Source organism: Cyanistes caeruleus, chromosome 22, assembly GCF_971803275.1.
Source record: "Cyanistes caeruleus chromosome 22, bCyaCae1.hap1.1, whole genome shotgun sequence".
Taxonomy (NCBI): Eukaryota; Metazoa; Chordata; class Aves; order Passeriformes; family Paridae; genus Cyanistes; species Cyanistes caeruleus.
In genome coordinates this window covers 2755456-2775359 of record NC_141722.1, presented here as the reverse complement: position 1 = coordinate 2775359, position 19904 = coordinate 2755456, and the positions used below count along the sequence as shown (strand labels likewise).

Here is a 19904-nt window from a genome sequence, read left to right as displayed (position 1 = left end):
CCAACAGGAGCAGCCCCTGGAATTGTGTCCCGAGTGCCTGGAGGGGAGCGTTGTGTCTGTGAGGGTCTGGGGGGAAAAAATCCTCCTCTGGAGCCAGCAAGAGCTGAAGAATCTGCCTGAGAGGCTGAAATGTGAATTTCCAATTGCTGCCCTCTTCCATTTTTGTGATGTGGGATGGTTTTGGGGGAGCAGGGGATGGAGGTGTTGGGGTTTCCATGTCTGTTGTGTTTTTTTCCTTGTTTTTGTTTGGGTTTTTTCCCCAGAAACAGAAGACTCTAAGTTGGACACATGGAGAAGAGGACACAGATTTCCTTTGAAGCCTGACCTGTTAATTGCCCTCCTGTATTTTTAAAGTGAAAGTTGTCTCTCTCAAGGTTTTCACAAGCTCTTTTCTCTTATAAACAAACTCTGGGGTTTTGGGCTGAATTATTAAAATGGCTGCATCAACTATGTGCAGTCTTTTTTTAAAATTAGGTGATTCTTAAGCTGCACCTGTAAACAATTTGAGCTTCATTGCATTCAGCTTGCCTTTAATTATGCAGGTATGGCATCTTTTGAAGTATTTTTGCTTTTCCACAGAAAAGCTGGTGGCTGGAAGGAGCAAACGAGGATCTGTAGCACTGAGCTCCGTGATTGATTCTCTCTCACCTGTTGTAACAATCCTACTCCTTTATACCCACCCAGGTTTTGAAGAGGCGTTAAAATCCATAACAGAGCTTGCACAAAGAATTCCTTGTATGGAAATTATATGTTGTTAGTTATTTTATAGATTAATTATAATTAATGGTGAGTGGTGGCCCTGTTGTTGAGGAATGCAGGTGCCATGTGGGCTGAGGGGGTTTTGTGCATCCTCAGTTTCCTTCTGTAGAAGTTTCATGTCTTCCTGACAACCTTTCTTGCCTCTTCTCAGCAACTTTCATGCCTTGGGAACTTGGAGCATTAGGTGGGGAGGGTGGTGCTGGATCGTGTGCTTTGGTAAGGGCGTGGGGTTTTTATTTCAAAGCACTCTTTGTAAACTGTTATTTTACTACTTTGGTGTGGGAGTGGTGAAGTTTGGAATGGATGGTGTCACTAAATTAGTGACCACATCAGAACTAGGCCAGTCTGTGCTGCTTCCAGAGAAACCATGTGTCAGCGAGGTCATCTGCTGACCCTGAGAAACAAGTTTAATATTGTTCTTAGACCACAAGGAATTTCCACTTATTGTAAAGCTGTCAGATTGTTTCTGCCCTCCCTGTCAGTGGGACAGGAACTTGGTGCATGCAGACACACTGCAGTGGAGTTTTGGGCACTCTGATGATACAGATTGTAAAAATAATAAATTGTCTGTGAGATTCTCTCCTGGGCCTGAGGCAGCTCTGGTGTATGAAAGCTGTGAGGTTCTTTGTCAGGTCAAAAATGATTAAGTTCAGGTTTACAGGAAACATTTGCTGTGCTCCATTCACAGAATCTGAGGCACATCCTGAGTCACCCTCTCGGGGAGGCTGTGGGAGCTGGGTGCCAGCAGGAATCAAGTGTGGGCTCTGGGGAGCCCCAGGTTAAACACCAAAGGGAGCAGCAGGGACAGCTTGGCAGCTTTGCTTTGTGCCCTGCTCTGAAGCTGTGCCCAGTTCATTGAGAAGCCCATCAAATACACGTTGTGTTGCCCTGAAGAGTGTTGGGAACAGTCCTGAGCACAGCAGGAAAACAAGGAGAGCTGCCAGGAGCGCGTGTTCCGGGCAGTTTTTCCAGCAGTTTGCATCACCAGGCTGAGCTCTGACGTGTGGAGGGCCCTGCAGGGCATGGCAGGGGCTCTTTCACCCACTTTTTGGGCAGAGTGGGTGGGCAGCTGTAGAGTACCAGGGAAAGGGAGGCTGCTCAGCAGTTTCTGAGCAAACCTTGGCTGTATTCTGCAGGGGGAGTAGCTTATGGGTGGTCTGTGGATCCAGAGATTCTCCAGGGTTCTCCAGAGAGCAGCAGTAGCACATTTTGATATCCTCCAGCCTTTTCTCCACTGACTTTGTGGGGTTTGAGGTGAGAAAAGCCCTTCAGGCTCTCCCTGCTTGTGTTCTGTGTCACTGCAGCTACTGCTCTCTGCTTTGCAGAATGTAAATTCGTCTGTCAGGTTCCTTGAGAGGCTCTGGAGCTGCAGAACGGAGGTGATGGGCACCCTGGGTTAGCTGTGATCTCCAGGCTGTGGAGGTGGGAGCTGTGTGCCGGTCCCCTGGCAAGGGGGATCGGGGATCCATCAAAAGCCACTTTAGGAAGCGCTGCATCCTCTGGAGAGGCTGCAGAGGAGGTGCAGGGGGTGCCATCCAGCCTTGGGAAGGCTGATAAGCTGCGACACCGTGTCAGGCGATGTTGCTGACTGTGGGGCTTTTGTGTTTGCTCTTGTGGAGGTTTGGAGCATAAATAAGGATTATGTGTGCGGTGCTCGGGCTCTGCTGTGTGCTCGGCCCCGTGTCCCAGCCCCCGCTCCCCTCGGCAGGGTCAGGAGAAGGGAATTGGAGGCGGTGTCTTTGGCTGACACCAGCCCGCTGGGGAGGGATGAGAGGAAGGGGGTCTTGGGGGCTGGGTTCAGAGCAAGGTTAGCCAAATATCGGATAAATTAAGCAAGAGAAACAGACAGCTCAGCTTGCAGTGAACTTTTCACCCAGCTAACCTGTTCCTCACCCTGCCTTGCACAGGTGGAGTGCGACTGGAGCGCAGCCCTTGCTCTCCCTGCTCCCTTCTGCTGGGGTAAGGCATGGCCAAGGGGAGAGCAGGAATTGTTTTGAGTCCAAGGAATATCACAGCTCTGATTTCTGGTACAACAGCTCTGATTGCACAGGGGTTAGTCCGTGTTTGCTGCAGGGTGAATGAGGACTGATAATTACTGGTCACAGAGGATTAGGAAGAAATTCCATGCTGGAGAGGGCAAGGAGTAAATGTGAGTGTCTAAACAGCAATGATTGGAGATTCTTTGTGGGAAAACACAAGAGTGGTGGGAATTCTGGTGTTTATTTCTCTGACTTTTCTTCTGCATTTGCAGAGCAAGTAAATACAAATAATTGCTGACAGATGTTGTAAAAACACAGCATTATGCTAACCATTAAGGTTAATTTTTTTAGGTTAATAATAGATACTGATAAGTCAACATGGTGTACTTGGCTCAAACTCACATTACCTTGTTGAAATGGGCTGTGCTCCAGATGCATGTGTGGAACCAAGTGCTGGACTTCTTCTCTTGACCCTTCCCTAAATCCCCACGGTCTCCACTCCCCAGAAAGCTCCAAACAAATTAAAGTTCCTGGGTTTTAAGTAGTTGCTCCATCACAATCAGTGCATAGTGGTGAGGCCTGAAGTTCTTGATCTTCTTTCTCAGACCGTATCTGTGGTTTGTGGTGTGGCAGGTCTGTTGGAGAGCAATACCTTGTATTGCTTCAATCTTGGCCTGAAAACCACTGTGTTGAAATTGCAACTCTAGAGTTCTCTGATCTTCCTTTTCCCTTTTCTCTCATCGTAGGTGAGGGAGGTCTGAGACCAATAGCAGCTCTCTAATGCCCAGTATTTCCAGGAGCCAAATCCTATATTTTTCTCTGTGTATGTCTAAATTACATAAAAGTCCAAAAGGTAAAAAAAAAAAAAAAGAATTTGTTGTAGAACCCTCTTAAGAAACTCCTAGTTGCAGTGCACTTCTGGGTGGTAGATCCTGGGAGCTGTGTGTCTGAAAAGAGAAGAGCAACCTGGAGATAATCCCTGACTTCAGGAAGCTAAGAGCCTTTCTGGAGCAGTGAATAATTTCAGCTTTGCCTCCTGCTCTGCTGCACACACAGGGGTGGTTTCCACCCTCATTTTGGATCTGGGAAGTTCTTGGAGCTACCTATAAACATCTGTTCACACTCAGCTCCTCAGCCACTGCCAGGTTTAGGTGACTGGCTGCAAAGGAGCACTGGCAGCATCCTGTGCTGTGCCCACAGGTGGGAAGCAAACATGGATTGGGTGAGGAAAGTGTTTTATGTTGGCAGAAAATGGCCATGGTTCTGCAGTTTGGGAAAAGGGAGTGTGTTATGTGGAAGGTGTGGAGAAAGGGATAAGGACTGTGATGTGGTTACTGTTGAGTTCCTGAGCCTGCTGATGCTACTGGTTGTTGATCAAAGAGTTTTTCTTCTCCTGCAGTTGTTGAAGAAGTTGTTTAAGAAGATAAAAGGAGTTGGGACGTGCACAAGGCAGTGCCACCTCTGCTGCTCCTTCCCCTGCAAGGATGGGAGCTCTTGGGTGGGTTTGGTGAACCCAGAGAGCAGATTCTGTTCAAACTCATGCTGTTGTTTGCCTGGTTTGGGCTCTTGTGTTGTTCTGGTTTGGTTTTGTTCCCTCAGGACGGTTCTGGCTGGCTGATTTTACAACCTGTATCTTCAAATACAGATTCCACCCTTGGGGAGGGGACAGGGCAAGGACAAGGTCAGTGGTCATCAGATAAGTGAAGCTACTCCTTCTCCAGCAGTTCAGGCAGATTCATCAGAGCCCTAAGCAGCCTCATAATCTTGCCAAAGGCAAATTTTCCTGTCAGATCTGTCAGAGTGTAAATTCTCCACAAAACTTGATCCCTTTTCAGTGCTTTGCTGAAGTTTCCCAGACCTGTCTGGCCAATCACTCTGTGGCTCCAAACCCCTGTCATAGCAGGCTGGTGGCTTCTGCTGTATTTTTTACTGCCCCTTGAGTGACATCATTTAAATGATGAGCCTCTGAGATGATTCATACCAAAAAAAGATCTAATAATTGTTACCAGTTATTCAGATCAGTGTTACTGATTTCCCGCATCCTCCCACTGGTCCCTTGAGCTCCCCCACCCACTCGTTTTTCCTAATATTTCCCAGGCTTTCTGGCTGTAGGCTCAGTATGCCCTCTTCTGTGTTAAGGTGTAAGTGTCTGGCTCTCCCCAGAGGAGCATTCAGGGCTTGGCTGCAGCAGCTTGAATGAGCAGATCCGAGCTGGAGAGGAATGGGAGGTAGAGGAGCCACTGGCAGCTCCAGGGGAGCTTCACACGGCGTTTGTGGCACATCCCTGATCCCTGTGCTGTGCTGGCAGCCTCTGGGGTGGCCAGCTCAAAGCTGGCTGAGCGCTGGATCTGCAGGTTTGGGGTCACAGGACCCAGCTGGGATCTCTGGAGCAGCTCCACACTCTGCCAAGGCTCCCCAGGAGCAGCCTCCAGTGCTGCCACTGCTGCTCCTGTTTGGGCTGGGGTTGTCTCTTCTCTCTCTCAAAGTTTCTCTCCTCATGAAGCTCATTTCTGCGGCACTGTGAGTTGAAATCTGCATTATTTGTGTGGTCCATACAAACAGCTGCCATCGAGAGCAGTGGGTTTTTCAAGCAGCTCCTTAGCCTGGCCCCTTTTCCTCATCATGTTCTCTTCTTGGATCCTGGTGCATTTTTCCTTGAACTTTGAGTCCCTTCAACATCTGTATCCTCACTTTCTTACCTTCTTTGCTCAGTGTCTCTGGTGGTTCCTTCTGTGGGCAGGAGCACACTTGTTTTTGTCTGGTGTGAGGTGGATCCAGAGCCCAGTGATAGAAAAGGGTTCATGGTACCCACAGTGGAATATTTAAGGATGCACTGATATTATGGCAGCTGAACCTCTAAAGTTGATTTTGGAGCTATTTTTGGCTGTGTTATTGTCCTGTGCAAGGCCTTAAAGAAACTGTGGATGTACAGATCTACAGAGCTGTCCTAAGCAAGGGAAACAGCTTCACCCATTGTACTTATTAGCACCAGGGGTGGTTTTTTGCTCTGACTGTTGGTTTTTGAGGGGTGGGAGAGTCATTAATTTGAAATTGGTGCTGTCAAAAATTCTTACATGGGAAGTAAAGAGCCCCTCATATGTTTAGTCTTTCTGGGAGGGGCTGGGATGGCAGGAACCCAAAATTTAGAGTTTTCTCCCCAGTATTTGAGTGATGTGCTTTACTTTGCAGACAGTGACAGGGAGAATGAAGGGATATTGTAGAACAGAACACAGAGACAAGGTCTCAGTTAGTAGAGGACCTCTTTGGATGGCTAAAAATACTCAGTTCATTTCCTAGACTCCAGTTTTTTAAAGGAAAAAAAAAAAACCTTTGAGGTTTTCCTGTAGAGGGGATATGAAGATACTTTTTGAAGATGTTTAGAATATTAAAGGAAGATATCTATCATGAAATCACACAGGATTCCTGGATATTCTAGTGAATTCATGGGTTATATTGGTGCAAACAAGGCCTGTGGCTTGTTGGTCCTGATTCTGCAGCCTGCGAAGTTCAGCCCCAGGGGAGTTTTCTTCTGGAGAGAGAACCCCTGTACCCTGTTCCCTTTTGGGGAAGAGCTGGCTGAGCAGAGTGAGCTCCCAGAGAGGAGCAGCAGAGACCTTTCCTCCCCTCAGGAGCGGATTTACGGCAGTTCCGCACGCCTGGCACTGCAGCCCCTCCTGGGGCAGCTGAGGGGAAGAAAAGCTCGGCGTAACCTTTGCCGTGTTATTTATTATCACTTTGCAGCCCCCTGCAAAATGAACTTTGGAAGCTCGTGGGCCGATGGTGAGGGGAACACTGGGAAAAGGCCGGGAATCAGCAAATCCATTGTGTTGCGCTGACAGAAAGATACGGTTACAACACACTTCAGCTGCCAACTTGCTGCAGTCACTCAATCCATCACGGTGGGCCGCGGGATCGCGAGCCAGTGAAACTCAGCCCGGCGTGTTATTTTAGTCTTACATGGACTGTGAGATAAACGGGGCATGAACCGGCCCCCTGGCAGGGGGTCGACCCCCGGCGCCCTCATTAAAGTGCCAATCAAAAAGAGTAATGGAAGGGGGAATGGAAAACCGGCTCCTCCGGCCTCGCACCGCGCTCGGGCCCGGCAACTCGCGCGAGCCAAGGGAAACATTTCTGTTCTGAACAGGAGCCAGGCCTCCAGAAACGCTCCCTGCTCGTCTCCGAGTTCCGAGGCTCCTCCTGTGGTGGGCACCTGTCCCCACGTGAGCACGGCGAGGGCCCTCACGGGAAGGTGTGGATGTGGCTCGGGTTCGGGCACAGGCCCTGGGGCTGGGGCTGTGAGGGGAAGGTGTGGATGTGGCACAGGCCCTGGGGCTGGGGCTGTGAGGGGAAGGTGTGGATGTGGCTCGGGTTCAGGCACAGGCCCTGGGGCTGGGGCTGTGAGGGGAAGGTGTGGATGTGGCTCGGGTTCGGGCACAGGCCCTGGGACTGGGGCTGTGAGGGGAAGGTGTGGATGTGGCTCGGGTGCAGGCACAGGCCCTGAGGTTGTGGCAGAGAGGGGAAAGTGTAGATGTGGCTCAGGTGCAGGCACAGGCCCTGGGCTTGTGGCTGTGATGAGTTTTCTGCCAGAAGTGGTGCCCAGTTCAGCATCTGGGTGTGAAACGTGCGGTGGAAGCTGTTCTGGGCCGCAGCAATGCTCCCTGGGCTAGCCTGAGGTGTGGCTCTGGAATCTCTGAGGGGCTTTATTTCCCTGGAACCCACAGCAAATCGACACTGGATAATCTTGGAGAGAATACAGACAGAAGGCTGAGGCACACAGGCCGTGCTGAGCTGTCCCTGATGCTGGTGCTCAGATCCCTGAGCTCTGCTCTGAGAGCGGGTGCTGCTCTTGGAGACTGGGAGAGCTCCCAGTACGGCTGTGGGGAGCCCTGGATGTGTTCTGGGTGATGTATATGATGGTATAAAGTACCATCATATACCCATAAAGTATGGGTGATGTATAAGGTACATGCCCTTATGGGCTGTATGTGTTCTGGGTGATGTATAAAGTACATGTCCTCCTGCAGGTTGATCTCCCTCTGGTGTGTGCTCAAAGGAGAAGGAAAGGTGTCTGTGGAGAAAAGGTGAGTGAAGTTGTTGGTGTCATGTGGATTTTTACAGTTTGAAGTCAGGAAGCTGAAAATGGAGGAGTTGGCTCTTAAACCTGCTTATAAATGTCAGCTCTGGTGTGATCTCACTGTGATTATGACCTTGGCAGATGTTTATTTTTGCTCGCAAGGTTTCATCAGCTGCACAGAATTTCTCCAGGTAGATACTGGTCTGGTTTAAAATATTTATTTTTTTTTTTTTTATGGACAGGATCAGCAGTTGGGATTAGTGATGAAAAAATATATGAGTAGTGACATCAAAGAATGACAACTGCCACAAAACAAGGAGGTGCCTTGAGAAAGGAACATCTTATTGTCTGCTGAGGCTGGTACAGATTAGAGGCACCCTGTTCAGGGAGGAAGGAAATGTGTCCAGGTCTGGAGCCCTCTGCACAGGAAAGACACAGAGCAGATCCAGAGGAGGCCACAGAGATGCTCCAATATATACAACTATATACACACAATTATATATATATACAACTTTTTATTCATATATATATATGTGTGTGGCAATTGTCATATGTCATATGATTATATGATAACAACATATATGACATATACATACGACAAACAATTATTTATGACTATAAATAGCATGATTGGAGTCAGGTTTGCACTGAGCCAGGTCAGAAATAATGATTTGTACCCATTTATACACAAAATTCTAAAACATTTGCCTGTCTGAACTGGGGGCATAAGGATGCTGTCTCTGGATAATCCTTTGCAGGATCGAGCAAGTGCTATTATACCACAAATAAAGATGTGTTCTGGCATAGAATGTGGTGCTGAATAGAATCCTCACATTTCTGGGATATTTACCTCAAATGCTGTTTCCTCCATACATTGAGATTCAAAGAAATCTTCAAAGAGGATGAATGGAAGGATCTAGAATTGCCCACTGGCAGAGGGGAGACATCAGTGGTGATGCTCCTGCTGCTGGAGCTGCTGGAGGGGCCAGAAGAAGGCTGGGGAGGGGTCTGGCCATGCAAAAGGTGGGCTACTTGTAAAAATGATTTTATTTTTTCCTTCCCATTAAAGCTGCATGCAGGCACAGGTTTTTTGCTACATCATTATTTTGATACCCGGTGGTTTGTGCGGCTGGATGTCGGTCATTTGCCAAAGGCCTTGGAGCAACAGTCCTTAGGAATGGTGAGTCACCCTCCTGGGGCAGAGCAAATGTTTGCTTTTGCGGTGTCTGGAGGGCTGAGGGATAGCTGGTATGATGGATTTCTCCTTTATTTATTAGAATTCCTCTACAGCTGCAGCATGCAGGGGACTTTTTTTTGCTGGCATTTTCAGAACCCATTGTTCTGCAGCTCCCATCCACAGCCCTTGTCCTCTGGGTGACCCAGCCATTTATCCAGAATGGAAATGCACATGGAAGCTGTTTACTTGGCCCATGGCCTTTCAGTGCTTTTGAGTCTGCCCAGAGCAGGCCTGAGGTTGCTCTTTGTGCTTTGTGCTGGGCACAGGGTTGGGCAGTGGAGTGTCAGCTACAGGGAGGAAACCCCAAAAACCCCAACATACACCAGCCAAGTGTGACAATAAGTATAAATTATGTTTTACTGGCACAGGTGAGAGGCCCTGGCACAGGTGCCCAGAGAAGCTGTGGCTGCCCCTGGATCCCTGGCAGTGCCCAAGGCCAGGCTGGATGGGGCTTGGGGCAGCCTGGGACAGTGGAAGATGTCCCTGCCCATGGCAAGGGGAGGGAATGAATGAGCTTTAAGGTCTCTTCCCACCCAAAACAATGTGGGATTCTGATGCTCTGTTCATCATGAGTGTCCCCAGGCCCTGAGCAGAGCTGACCCCTCTAAGGGAAGTGCAGCTTGCACCCACAGCATTTGTATTTCTGGCCAAAAATGTGCTGTGGTTCTACTGAGCAAAACAATGTGACTGTTTTTTCCCCAGTGTTTGTCAGTGGTTAATGAGTAACCTTTTCTTTCTGGCAGGAATCCTTGTCAGATTCTGCCCTCTCCTGCACCCGAGGCAGGAGCAGGGCTGCTCACAGACCCAGCTGGGCTGAATTTGCCTCACATTCTCCCACTGCAGAAAATCTGCTGCTGGAGAAACTGTGAAAACTCCATGGTTTGGTCAAACTGCTCCCAGTCCTGGTAACAAAACCTTTTCTCAGCCAGGGATGGTTCTGGCAGGGGAAGGCAGAGGGGTTTGTGCTGCCCTGAGCCCTCTGACAAAGCTGTCAGACCATCTGGGAGGCCACCAGCAGCTGTAAAAAATGGGTTGCAAGAAAGTCAAACCTGTAAGACAAGGGGAGTTGGAAGTGCTTTGTCCCAGTCCTGCATTTGATAAAATTAAGCACCATAATGTGGAGTTAAGAGTGTGCTGTCGAGCTGGAATGCTGCAGCAATCCAGACTGGAGTCTGAAGCTCTGGGCATATTTTATTATTTTATTTTTGTATTATTGTTTTATTTTATATTTTTACTTGATTGTATTTATTCTCAGAAAAATAAAGTTCTTCTCTCTGTGCAACAACCCTGCCTTTAGGAGGGTGGAATAGAGGAGTTTGGAACACAGCCTTTGCTTTTCAAGAGAATTCTGAAGTAGATGTACATTCGGGGGTGGTTATATATATATTAAAAAAGTAGCACAGAAGCACATGCACAGTGTTATTGTCAGAAGAAAACTTGTGTAAGTGGATTTTGAGCAGCTCTTGGCTTAATAAAATGTGCTTTGATTTTGCTTTTATTATTTTTTTAATACCTTTGCAGCAACTTGTAATCTAAAGAGAATGTATTTACTGAAACCTGCTTTTTCAGCATGAGGTACCAGAGGTGAGCTCAGTGTGAGCAGCAAATCAAGGTGGATTCCTCTGAGAAGAAAAAGAGAGCAAGGGCTGAGAGGATTTATCATCCCAGTGGGTTGTGCACTGGAGGAAGCAGGTTCCTACTAAACTGTGCTTCAGAGAGAAAAAGAAGTTTAAAATATATATATATATAGAGTTGGGCTAAGATGTTACTAAGTATTTTAGTGAAGAGAAAATAGACAAATGTTGGAAAGCATCATGCAGTCTAGGAAATGAGATAGTGAAGAGATGAAAAGGTCCCTGTCACTGGGAACTGTCTGATTATTGCTCTGGTTTGAGATGGGCCCATTTAGCCACTTAGCTTCTCCCCACAAAAATGTAAACACTGCTTGGCTTTGGAGAGCAGCCTTTGGGACTGGGGCTGCTCAGAGGGATCATCCCACTGAGCTCCTGGGGCTCTGTCAGGAGCAGAGGGGAGGGAATTGTTCCCATCGCTGCAGGAACCCCTCCAGCTGTTGGGAATCATTCCTGATCCAGCAGTGATGCCAAGGAAAAGGGGTTTTCACTGTGAACATGCCACAGATGCAGGACACATAGAACTTCACCCTTGCTTTTGGAGTCTAAAAGTTTCTTTTTTCCAGTTACTTTCATGCCCTGAGAAAGTGAGGACATTCCCAGTGTCAGGAGTGGGCAGACAAGTGTTGGGAGGCAGGGGCAGTCGGTGGGGTGGGGATGTTTCCAGCAGGGACAGTCTGAACACAGCCCCTGGATTTGTTCAGCTTTGCAGGAGAACTGGAGTGAAACTTTGGGCCAGGGAAAAGAACAAGATAGGAGAGGACAGGAGGAGAGTGCAGGACAGTAAAGGGGAGAAAAGGGGAATAAAGGGGAAGGCAGGGCAGTGAAGGGGAGAAAAGGTGGAAAGGATGGGAAAAGGAAGGAAAAGGGGGGACAGGAAAAGATGTGACAGGTGGGGAAGGGGGATGAGAGGACTGGGAAAACAGGCAAGGAAAGGAGAGCAGAGGAGAGAAGGAAGAGATGGAAAGGTGTCATTTCCATGTGTCATTTCCATGCTGTGTGGGGTCTCTTTACCAGTTAGAGACAGTTCTTCTCCCTTCCTGCCCCTGCTGAGGTGTTATTTCATCTGCTTTTTATCACACCTTGAAGCTGGACAGTTTTTTTCACACAAATGGACATTCCAAGGGTGCCACTGTTCAGTGACTGCTCTGGTGTTTGCACATCATCTCCTCAGGGATGGTTACAGACCCCAAGTGCTCCATCCATCCCCTGGAGATGCTCTGCACAGCAGTGAACTCCTCCCTTGTTTTCCCTCCCCACCTTTAGCAACCCAGTATTTTACAAGAACTCAGAACTGGTCTCATTCTAACCTTCAGTACCAAAATATTCCCTCGTGTCTTCATGAAATTCAAATTACTTTACCTTTTAAAGCTCTACTTACACTGAATCAAAAGGTTTATCAAGTCACCCTTTAAAATGCAAGTTACTCAGCAGTTACAGGAGATTTGTGTCTTCATATCCAAAGCTGGCACCTTCAGGGAGTAAACGTGGCACTGAGAGTTCCAGTTCCTGTGGGTTAAGGTGTTTAAGAGCACTCACTCCTCCCTCTTCAATGTGGTTACAGTTAATGAGACAAATATTGATGTGGTGTACAACATCAGAAAAAACAAAACTTGCTGTTTTTAGTATTTAGAAGTTTACTTTCAGGATATTGTGAAGTCCAACAAGCTGGTGATCTCCTTTCCCCCACCCTTCCTCCACCTGAGGGAAGGAAAAATCTGTAGTCAAAGGTTCAATCTCCAAGGCTGCTCACTTCTTCAAAAACAAGTCAGAAAAGGGGCCTTGAGATGCAGACTGTGAATGTAAAACTGAATCTTCCCTGCATTATTTAGCAAAATGCAATTTTTTTTGTTAAAAAAGAGGCTGACATTTCAGTGCAAGACCAGGCCTCCTATATGTACCTGTATTAGTGATTTAAGAGAAAAAACAACAAAAAGCCCACCAAACAATCCATGTAAAGCCCCAATATTAATGCACCCTATTCATGGTGTTAAAGCTCCAAACCACAGCACACCTGTGTTCCAACAGCTGAAATTAATTCTTAATTTTATTTTTTAAAGGTTTATCTACATTCCTGCACTGTGAAAATCAGTTTTCCCAAGGACAAAAAAATAAGACAGAGAGAGAAGGGCTTGTGTCAGGTAGTGCAGTGTGACTCAGTAGAGCTCCTTTAATTTCTTTACACAGTAAACAGACTCATATTTATACCAACACCCGCTGCCCTTCGTATTTACATGGACACTTGTACATATATACATGTTAGCAAAATACAGGGCTTCTCCCAGACCCAAAGCTGCATCAGCTACACCTCTGTTATACAACTAGTGCTTAAAAAAGAAAAGCCACCTCTTTTGTTTTCTCTAAATACTAAAATTATATTTTTTTCCTTCTCTAGTCACACAATTCTGGCTCCAGCCTGGTACTTGCAGCTCTTTCTGGCAGTGAAGAAGTGGATTTTCAAGAGTCCAGCTCGAGTTGCTCTTGATTTTCACTAAGTCTCAGCATCAGCTGCTGCTCATAATAAAGGCTCTTTGCATAGTTGATTTCTTGGGACAGCTTTACTGCCAGAGCTTCTGATTTCACTTTCACCTGCAGAAAGAAAGGGAATTTTTCTTAATGTGCTCCTGCTGTCAGCTAAAACAGAATAGATTTCAGATTTGAAGTAAGGGACAGAAAGGTTTCAGTGGAGTTTCCTTCTCAACAGCGAGGCTGGAGCAAGGAAGAAGCGTGAGGGAGCACCAGGTACACACACAGATACTCAAGGGTGAGAGCAGGAACACTGTGCCATAGCTGAGGTTATTTCCTTTGCCTCCCCTCCCACCTTTTATCAGGCTGGTCTGTTTGGAATGTGAACTGACTCGGGTCAGGGTGAGTTTGTAACTGGGCCTGCAGAACAGCTCTGAGCAACTACTGAAATGGCACAAAATATAAACACTGGTTCCAGCATTAGAGACCTCACAGTAAATATACTGTGTAGGAGAAGACTGAACAGGCAGCAAAGTACCCAAGTTCCATTTATGTGGTAAAGTTAAGAGCCTTTCACATGTTTCTTCCTGTTACTTTTCTGCCTGCAGGAATATTTTAGGGTTTTCCTTTCTTCAGCTTTCTCAGGAGTTTAGGGAGCCACTTCCACAGTCACTGAAACCTGGGCAGCAGCTGATTTCAGTGCTGTTTTCTGTTTTCAGAACAAAGCCTGTGCCTTTGGTCACGAGGGGAGCACAAGGGGAAAGGGCTGCCAGCTCCTCACCATGGGCCGCTGCTGGGAGGGGCCTGGCATGGCCACGCCGCTGCTGGTGTTCACAGCCTTCTTGGTGAGCTGGATGTAGACATTCCCGTGGTCCTTGGACACCAGGCAGTGGTACAGGTCATCATACCTGACCTCCAGGAATATGGAATCCCTGTCCACGTAGTCGCTGCTCTTCAGGAAATACACGGCCTTGGAGGAGATGAGCACGCAGTAGCTGTCGATGTTCTCCACGGCGATGAAACTGCAGCAAAGGAGAAAACATTATTAGCTTAAAGCTAAAAGTAGCAAATTAACCAGTGTCTTCACCTGTTCTGTGACCTTCAGAGGTCCATCAGAAAATGTAGCAGAGCAACATGTACAGTTCATCTGTATTTAATTTAAACTGTTTAGAAATGGAGCTGGTGAAGGACACTCTCGCCTAGTTATAAAAAGATCATGCTGTAAATCAAGTATTAGTGCTGCCTGCCTGGCCACCAGCTTTGGGCATTACAGGGACACATAAAAATGTCCTTTGACAAGGACTTAGGAACAGTAATTTCACTGCTCTGGAGCACAGCAAGTCCTAATGCTGAAGCTGAACTGCAGCTAACTTCAGTTCCAGTGCTGGTATCTGAAAGGTTTGCAGACATTTATGACCAGAGCTATCCTGTAACCCTCCTGTGCTTCCCTGCTCCCCACACCTCCCTGCCTTCAAAACCAAAACCAAGTTGAACCTGCTGCCAGGATCAGTAGCAGAAAAGAGAAATTAGCTGTTTAACAAGGGGTGAGAGGTTAAGCAGCAAGCAGGTTTCCCCAGGGAGATTAGGCTGAGTGATGAATAGGAAGAGGGAAAGAAGAGTTAGTTTGGAATATTGAGAGTTACAATGGCTGAAAAAGCTGGTGTGTAAAAGAATAATTGTAAGGTACAAAAGTGAAATGGAAGTTGAACACACAAATGCTTCTCCCCCACTTCTGATTTGCTACTGAGATGAACCTCATTAGTGGGGCTTTTTAAATGCTGGAAAATTCAGCAACTTGAATGTGGAATCACAGCTGAGTAGAGTAATAGAGTAGTGCTAAATAGAGTAAAAAAGCTCTGCCAACAGCCCCCAGGGTTGACATGCATCTGTAAAGGAGGATTCTGCTGCTGTCAGGCCAATTGCTGCCCTCTGAGCCACTGCTCATAGAAACCTGCCTGCTGTCCTCACATCCTGCAGAATCCTCCACTGGCTCAGAAATCAGTGACCTTAGTCACAAACTCCGTGTTTCTGGTAAACAGAAAAGTTTCCCATCTCCAAATGCACCCTTGGCTCTGCCAGTTAAATATCACTGTGCACAAGCTACTGTGATCTGTAGCCAAATAAACCCAGAGCTATAAAAAGTATGTTAATAGCCAAAAACATGGCAAGAGGTCAGGCCATGGTTTCTTTTTGTGGTATAAAAGGATGACTCCAGTCATTCTGTATTCCCAGTCCTCCCAAAGACACTGCTCTGCACTGAACTTGCCTTTGGGAAAGGTGCACACACTGGTGTCAGTGCTGGGAAGGGCACAGCCTCATTAAAAAGGGCCTGTAACATGCTTTGTCCAGCTCTAACCTTGCATGAAGTTCCAGGAGAGGATAAAAAAACTGTGTTCCTTTAAGGAAAACAAACTGGAAGAAAAGTGGATTTCAGCTTAGAGGAGCCCAGGTGAAAGACAACCTTGACAGAGTTCCGGCAATCAGCAGCTGCCCTGCAGTTTTCCATCTGAGTTCAAACACTTCAGGGTAAGGTTCTGCCTTTGAAATTAGTTAAATAGGATGGAGAGTGACATTTTTTATGAAGTGTCGCAGAAAACTTAATTTAAACCCAGAGCAGCAGTACAGCTGCAGCAGAGCAGCCTGGTGCCCTGGACAGGCACATCAGACACGAGGGTTTGAGGGAGGCCCCAGATGCAGCTGGGCCAGGATGCCACCAGGGACACCAGGATGCCACCAGGGACACCAAGATGCCACCAGGGACACCAGGACATCCATGGGAAGAGCTGGGCACTTGAGCTGCTCTCAAGTGCAGGGGAAGCACTGACCACAGCCTGCATTTGCCCTCTAAGAACAACTCATGATGCATGTACTTCTCCTTACAAGACTTTTACTGGTGGCATGTATATATTCTGAGGAATTGAAAAAGAGGTCAGAGAGTTAATGGAGAAGCCCAGAAACATTAGCTAATTTGTAGTTCAGGCTCTACATTTTGTTCTAAGTTTGAGTCATGCATCATTACCTTTGTTCTTGCCAACTGTTACTTTTTTTCTCAGTATCTACTTCTTAAAAGGGGTATTTTTAACCTTTTCAGATACTACTGCAAGATACTTTCTTTTAAACCCATACATCTACACTATTCAAAATAGTCAAATTAATAAAATGAAAAATTAAATGAAACATGATCCAGTAGAACAAAGTAGAAGCAACCAGATCTCTGGAGAATTTGTGGGGTTTTTTAACAACATCAGGAAGTAATTACACAATATTTTCCAGAAGTGAAACAGCGAGCCTAACTGGAAAAAAATGTGGAAACATTTAGTTAGAACAGTAGAGCAAGGTATTAAACCCCCTTTTATGGATTTAACTCTGAAGGAAAATATGCAAATAATCAGGTCTTCAAATGTGTTTCTGATTATGATACTAGGATAAAAGTCAGAGGCATAATTTTGTACTTATTTTCCATGACAAGAAACACTGTGTTCCTGCTGAATGATGTCCCTAATGGAGAGAGTCACAGTGAATGAACAGTGTCACTTGATGACAAAGGCCACTGCTCTGCTCTGGGCTACACTGGTGATTTTTTTTGGTCACAAATTGCTCTTTCCAGTCTCCCTGCCTAAAAGCCATCCTGAATAGGCACAAAGATCCTGAAAGGAGATGGAAACAGGATACCCCAAATGTGAACTCACAGGGCCACAAGTGGCAGATTGCAATCTCCTCCTCAGGCAGAACCTGGAGTGGCACATGGAACCTGCCCAGTGACACTGGTGACACCAAGTGACCCTGCTGAACCTGAACCTCCCTCTGCCAGCTGCACCATCAGCAATTCTGACCCTCTGCCTTGGCAGATGCTCTGATGGGTGACAGAGACAACATCTGACACCCTCTCCTGACACAGCTGATCAGGAACTATGGTGGGAATTGGGCAAGTGATGAATTCTGCCTTTAGACCCCAATCCAGCAAATTAATATTCCTCCTGTAGAATCACAGAATAATTGGGGTTGGAAAAGCCCTCTGAGACCATCAAATCCAACTGCTTCCCCAGCACTGCCCAGGCCAACTAACCCATGTTCCCAAGTGCCACATCCACATGGCTTTTAAATCCCTCCAGGGACAGCAACTGCACCACTGTCCTGGGAAGCCAAGCCAGGGCTTTATGACTTTCCATGAATAAATTTACCCCAATATCCAACCTGTACCTCCCCTGGTGCAATTTCAGGCTATTTCCTCTAATCCTGCCCCTTGTTCCTGTTCCCTGTTTTTGGGAGCAGAGCCTGACTGGCTGCACCCTTCCATCAAGAGAGCTGTGCAGAGCCAGAAGGTCCCCATGAGCCTTGTCTTCTCCAGGCTGAGCTCCCTCAGCTCCCCCAGACACTCCTGGTGCTCCAGACCTGTCCCCAGTCCCCAGTTTCCTTCCTGGGACACACTCCAGCCCCTCAATGTCCTTGCAGTGGTGAGGGCCAGAACTGAACACGTGTCTGTGTGTGAAGCAGTTTTAGATATGAAGATGTGATGGCAGCAAACAGAACAGAAGCACTCAGAGTAGCTGTGTAAGTGGCTGTGTACTCACAACTCATCCTGGATGTTGTCTGTCAGTTTGAAGAGCTGCTCCTGTCCCTCTGCTTGGCTCTCCAGGTAGCGGGGCAGGAGTCCCTGGGGGCCCCTGCAGCACCGGGGCTTCCGCACTCGCTCCGCCTGGGTCCTGCAGCAGGAGACACACAGGGATCACCACTGACACCTGTCTGCACACAGGGCTCTGGTCATTTTCAAATACAAAGCCTTCAAAAATCCCAGGTCTTTGCAAATCTGGTGTGTAGATCCTGGAAGACCTGGATCTGGAAGATGTGGTGTCTACTCACACATTTCTATGAGATACAGAACCATACAATAATAAAAATAGAATAATTTTGTCTACAATGAAGGGGCAAGTAGCTAAATTAGTAGGAATAAGTGACCTAAGCAGCATATACTCTGTAGATTTGGGGATGTATTTGTCAGCAGTTTTACTGATTTGACTGTTTCTTCTCACTGCTCTAAAGAAAATAAGAGTGCAAAAAAACAGAGAATTCTCACTGATGGACAGTGCCAGGAGACTGCAAACTCCAAGGTTATGGAAAAAGGAACATGCAGTTAAATTAAGACAGAAGAAAAATCCTCATTAATTAGGGTCCCCATAGGAAGGTTTAACATACTTTACCCTTCTGTGTGTCTATAAAAAATGACAATAAGAAGGACACACGTTTGTGGGCTGACAGCCATCAGAGGTTGATACTGGCCACAGCACTGCAGAACTGCAGGCTCGGTTCCTCCCTTAGCAGAATTTTGTTAAAAAATAATACTTCGAATTCCTTCAAGCTCCTGGAACGCCCTGCCCCTGAAGAATTGTGTTACAGGCTGCTGAGCCCTGCTTCATTCCCTGTCCCTTCCCAGCAGCATCACTCTGGGGCTGCTCCATGGTATTTCACAGCTCTTCCAGGCTACTGCTGTTACGAATTTCCCAGCCAAATGCACCATTTTGGATCAGTGCTCTCCCTTCCCATCCCAACTCTCTGTAAAACCCTGCACAAGGAACTTCAGCCTTTCTGATCCAGGGAAAGGACCTTTGCTTTTGAAGCTGCCCACCACCAGGAGAGAGCACTCACCTTCTGGGCTCCATGACCTGCAGATGTTTTCTCTGGAGCCTCATTTCCTTGTCACCTGTCCCCCTCAGCAGAGTCCTGTCCCACACCTGAAGCCTGGGCACCCTTTTAGAATTTGTTTTAAGTTTTTGACAACCCTTAATGCAGTGGTTAGAGCTGTGCTGTTAAAGTATTGTGTTTCTGGAGCAAGTCACCTATCCTGCCCCTTAAATTCCTTTGATATAAGCAGGATTCACCTACACCACTTACAGCATTCTTGTCTTTCAAAACCTACACAACAGGTGAACAAGACATGCCTGTTTTTACCTATTAGAGTCTTACAAAGCAGTAAACAAAAGTGTTTGCCTCCATGAATGCAAAATATTGAGACAAAAGTTCCAAAAAATTAAAGAATTCCAACCAGTATCATTCACATCTTGCTGCTTGTCCTACCTATTAACTTCCAAAAGCAGGAAAATGGCAAAAATCACTAATCAAAGAAGCCCCTGGTGGCTCTTAAACCTCTCTGTGGCACCTACTGACAAGTTCAGAGTGAATGTCTGCAGCCTTAGGTGGGTTGTAATTAACAGTGGCCAATGAGTGATGTTTTGCTGAGACACTTTCCATCTCACACTCAGGACAGAGCAGCTGCACCGTGCAGTGGATTTGACATGAACCATCCTTCAGACAAGCACTGCCCTGTGCCAGCCCCTCTAATACTCTGTAGCTCCTTCAGCAGAGGCATCTGAAGCACTGCATTTCCTAATGGTGGTGGCATAGAACCATTAGACACTGGAACTCAGGGCAACCCTGGTTTCCAATGTTTGGCTCAAAGCAGGTCAGAGACTAAGTACCAGTGCTACAAAGGCAAATCCACAATGGATTTCTGAGGGTTTGGCAATTTCTGAGCCAAAGGTCTATGTTTTGGTTTTGTTTTTAAATGGAAGAAGCACCCTAGAGTACAAGTTGAGTGTTCACTGTGCCCTCCATGCTCAGACACTGATCCTGGTGATAACAGATCATTCTCTCCCTGGTGACAAGGCCAGCAGTTCTCCAACCCCGTGCCACTGGTGCTGGCCTAACTGCACAGAGTTAGTCCATCACCCCCTTGGCAAACCTCTCTGTTTGGTCTGCACAGC

General features: G+C 47.0%; 2 protein-coding genes across 15 annotated transcripts in view; one reads left to right on the top strand and one right to left on the bottom strand.

Moving 5' to 3' along the window:
- The first annotated feature begins 1924 nt into the window (after positions 1-1924).
- LOC147649526 (uncharacterized) lies at positions 1925-19198 on the top strand. 11 transcript variants are annotated; one of them, XR_015278682.1, is made up of 4 exons: positions 1925-2013; positions 7763-7819; positions 8882-8992; positions 13076-16323. XR_015278682.1 is itself a non-coding variant. In XM_086860329.1 (4 exons), the coding sequence occupies exons 1-4, from the start codon at positions 6719-6721 to the stop codon at positions 13163-13165; spliced, it is 498 nt and encodes a 165-aa protein (XP_086716455.1). In that variant the 5' UTR covers positions 2966-6718; the 3' UTR covers positions 13166-16323. The 11 variants fall into 11 exon arrangements, 3 of the variants coding, with proteins under 3 accessions (XP_086716455.1, XP_086716456.1, XP_086716454.1); XM_086860329.1 differs by lacking the exon at positions 1925-2013 and adding an exon at positions 2966-6958; XM_086860330.1 differs by lacking the exons at positions 1925-2013; positions 13076-16323 and adding exons at positions 2966-6958; positions 10619-10841.
- The window catches only part of VPS13D (vacuolar protein sorting 13 homolog D), a 95730-nt gene continuing 88525 nt past the window's right edge, over positions 12700-19904 (bottom strand). For all 4 annotated transcript variants that reach the window (XM_086860304.1, XM_086860306.1, XM_086860305.1 and 1 more), the window contains 3 exons: positions 17718-17849; positions 13928-14168; positions 12700-13269 (listed from right to left, as the gene is read on the bottom strand). In XM_086860304.1, coding sequence (XP_086716430.1) covers positions 13138-13269; positions 13928-14168; positions 17718-17849 — 505 coding nt within the window. In that variant the 3' untranslated portion in view covers positions 12700-13137. The remainder of the gene's footprint in view (positions 13270-13927; positions 14169-17717; positions 17850-19904) is intronic.

What these genes read in the sequence shown, in the direction of transcription:
- LOC147649526 (XM_086860328.1), top strand. Translation starts at nt 6,719, where the DNA reads ATGAACCGGCCCCCTGGCAGGGGGTCGACCCCCGGCGCCCTCATTAAA. An exon ending in AAGGTGTCTGTGGAGAAAAG is followed by an intron (nt 7,820 to 8,881) that starts GTGAGTGAAGTT and finishes TTCCCATTAAAG; the next exon opens with CTGCATGCAGGCACAGGTTT. An exon ending in AGCAACAGTCCTTAGGAATG is followed by an intron (nt 8,993 to 9,792) that starts GTGAGTCACCCT and finishes TCTTTCTGGCAG; the next exon opens with GAATCCTTGTCAGATTCTGC.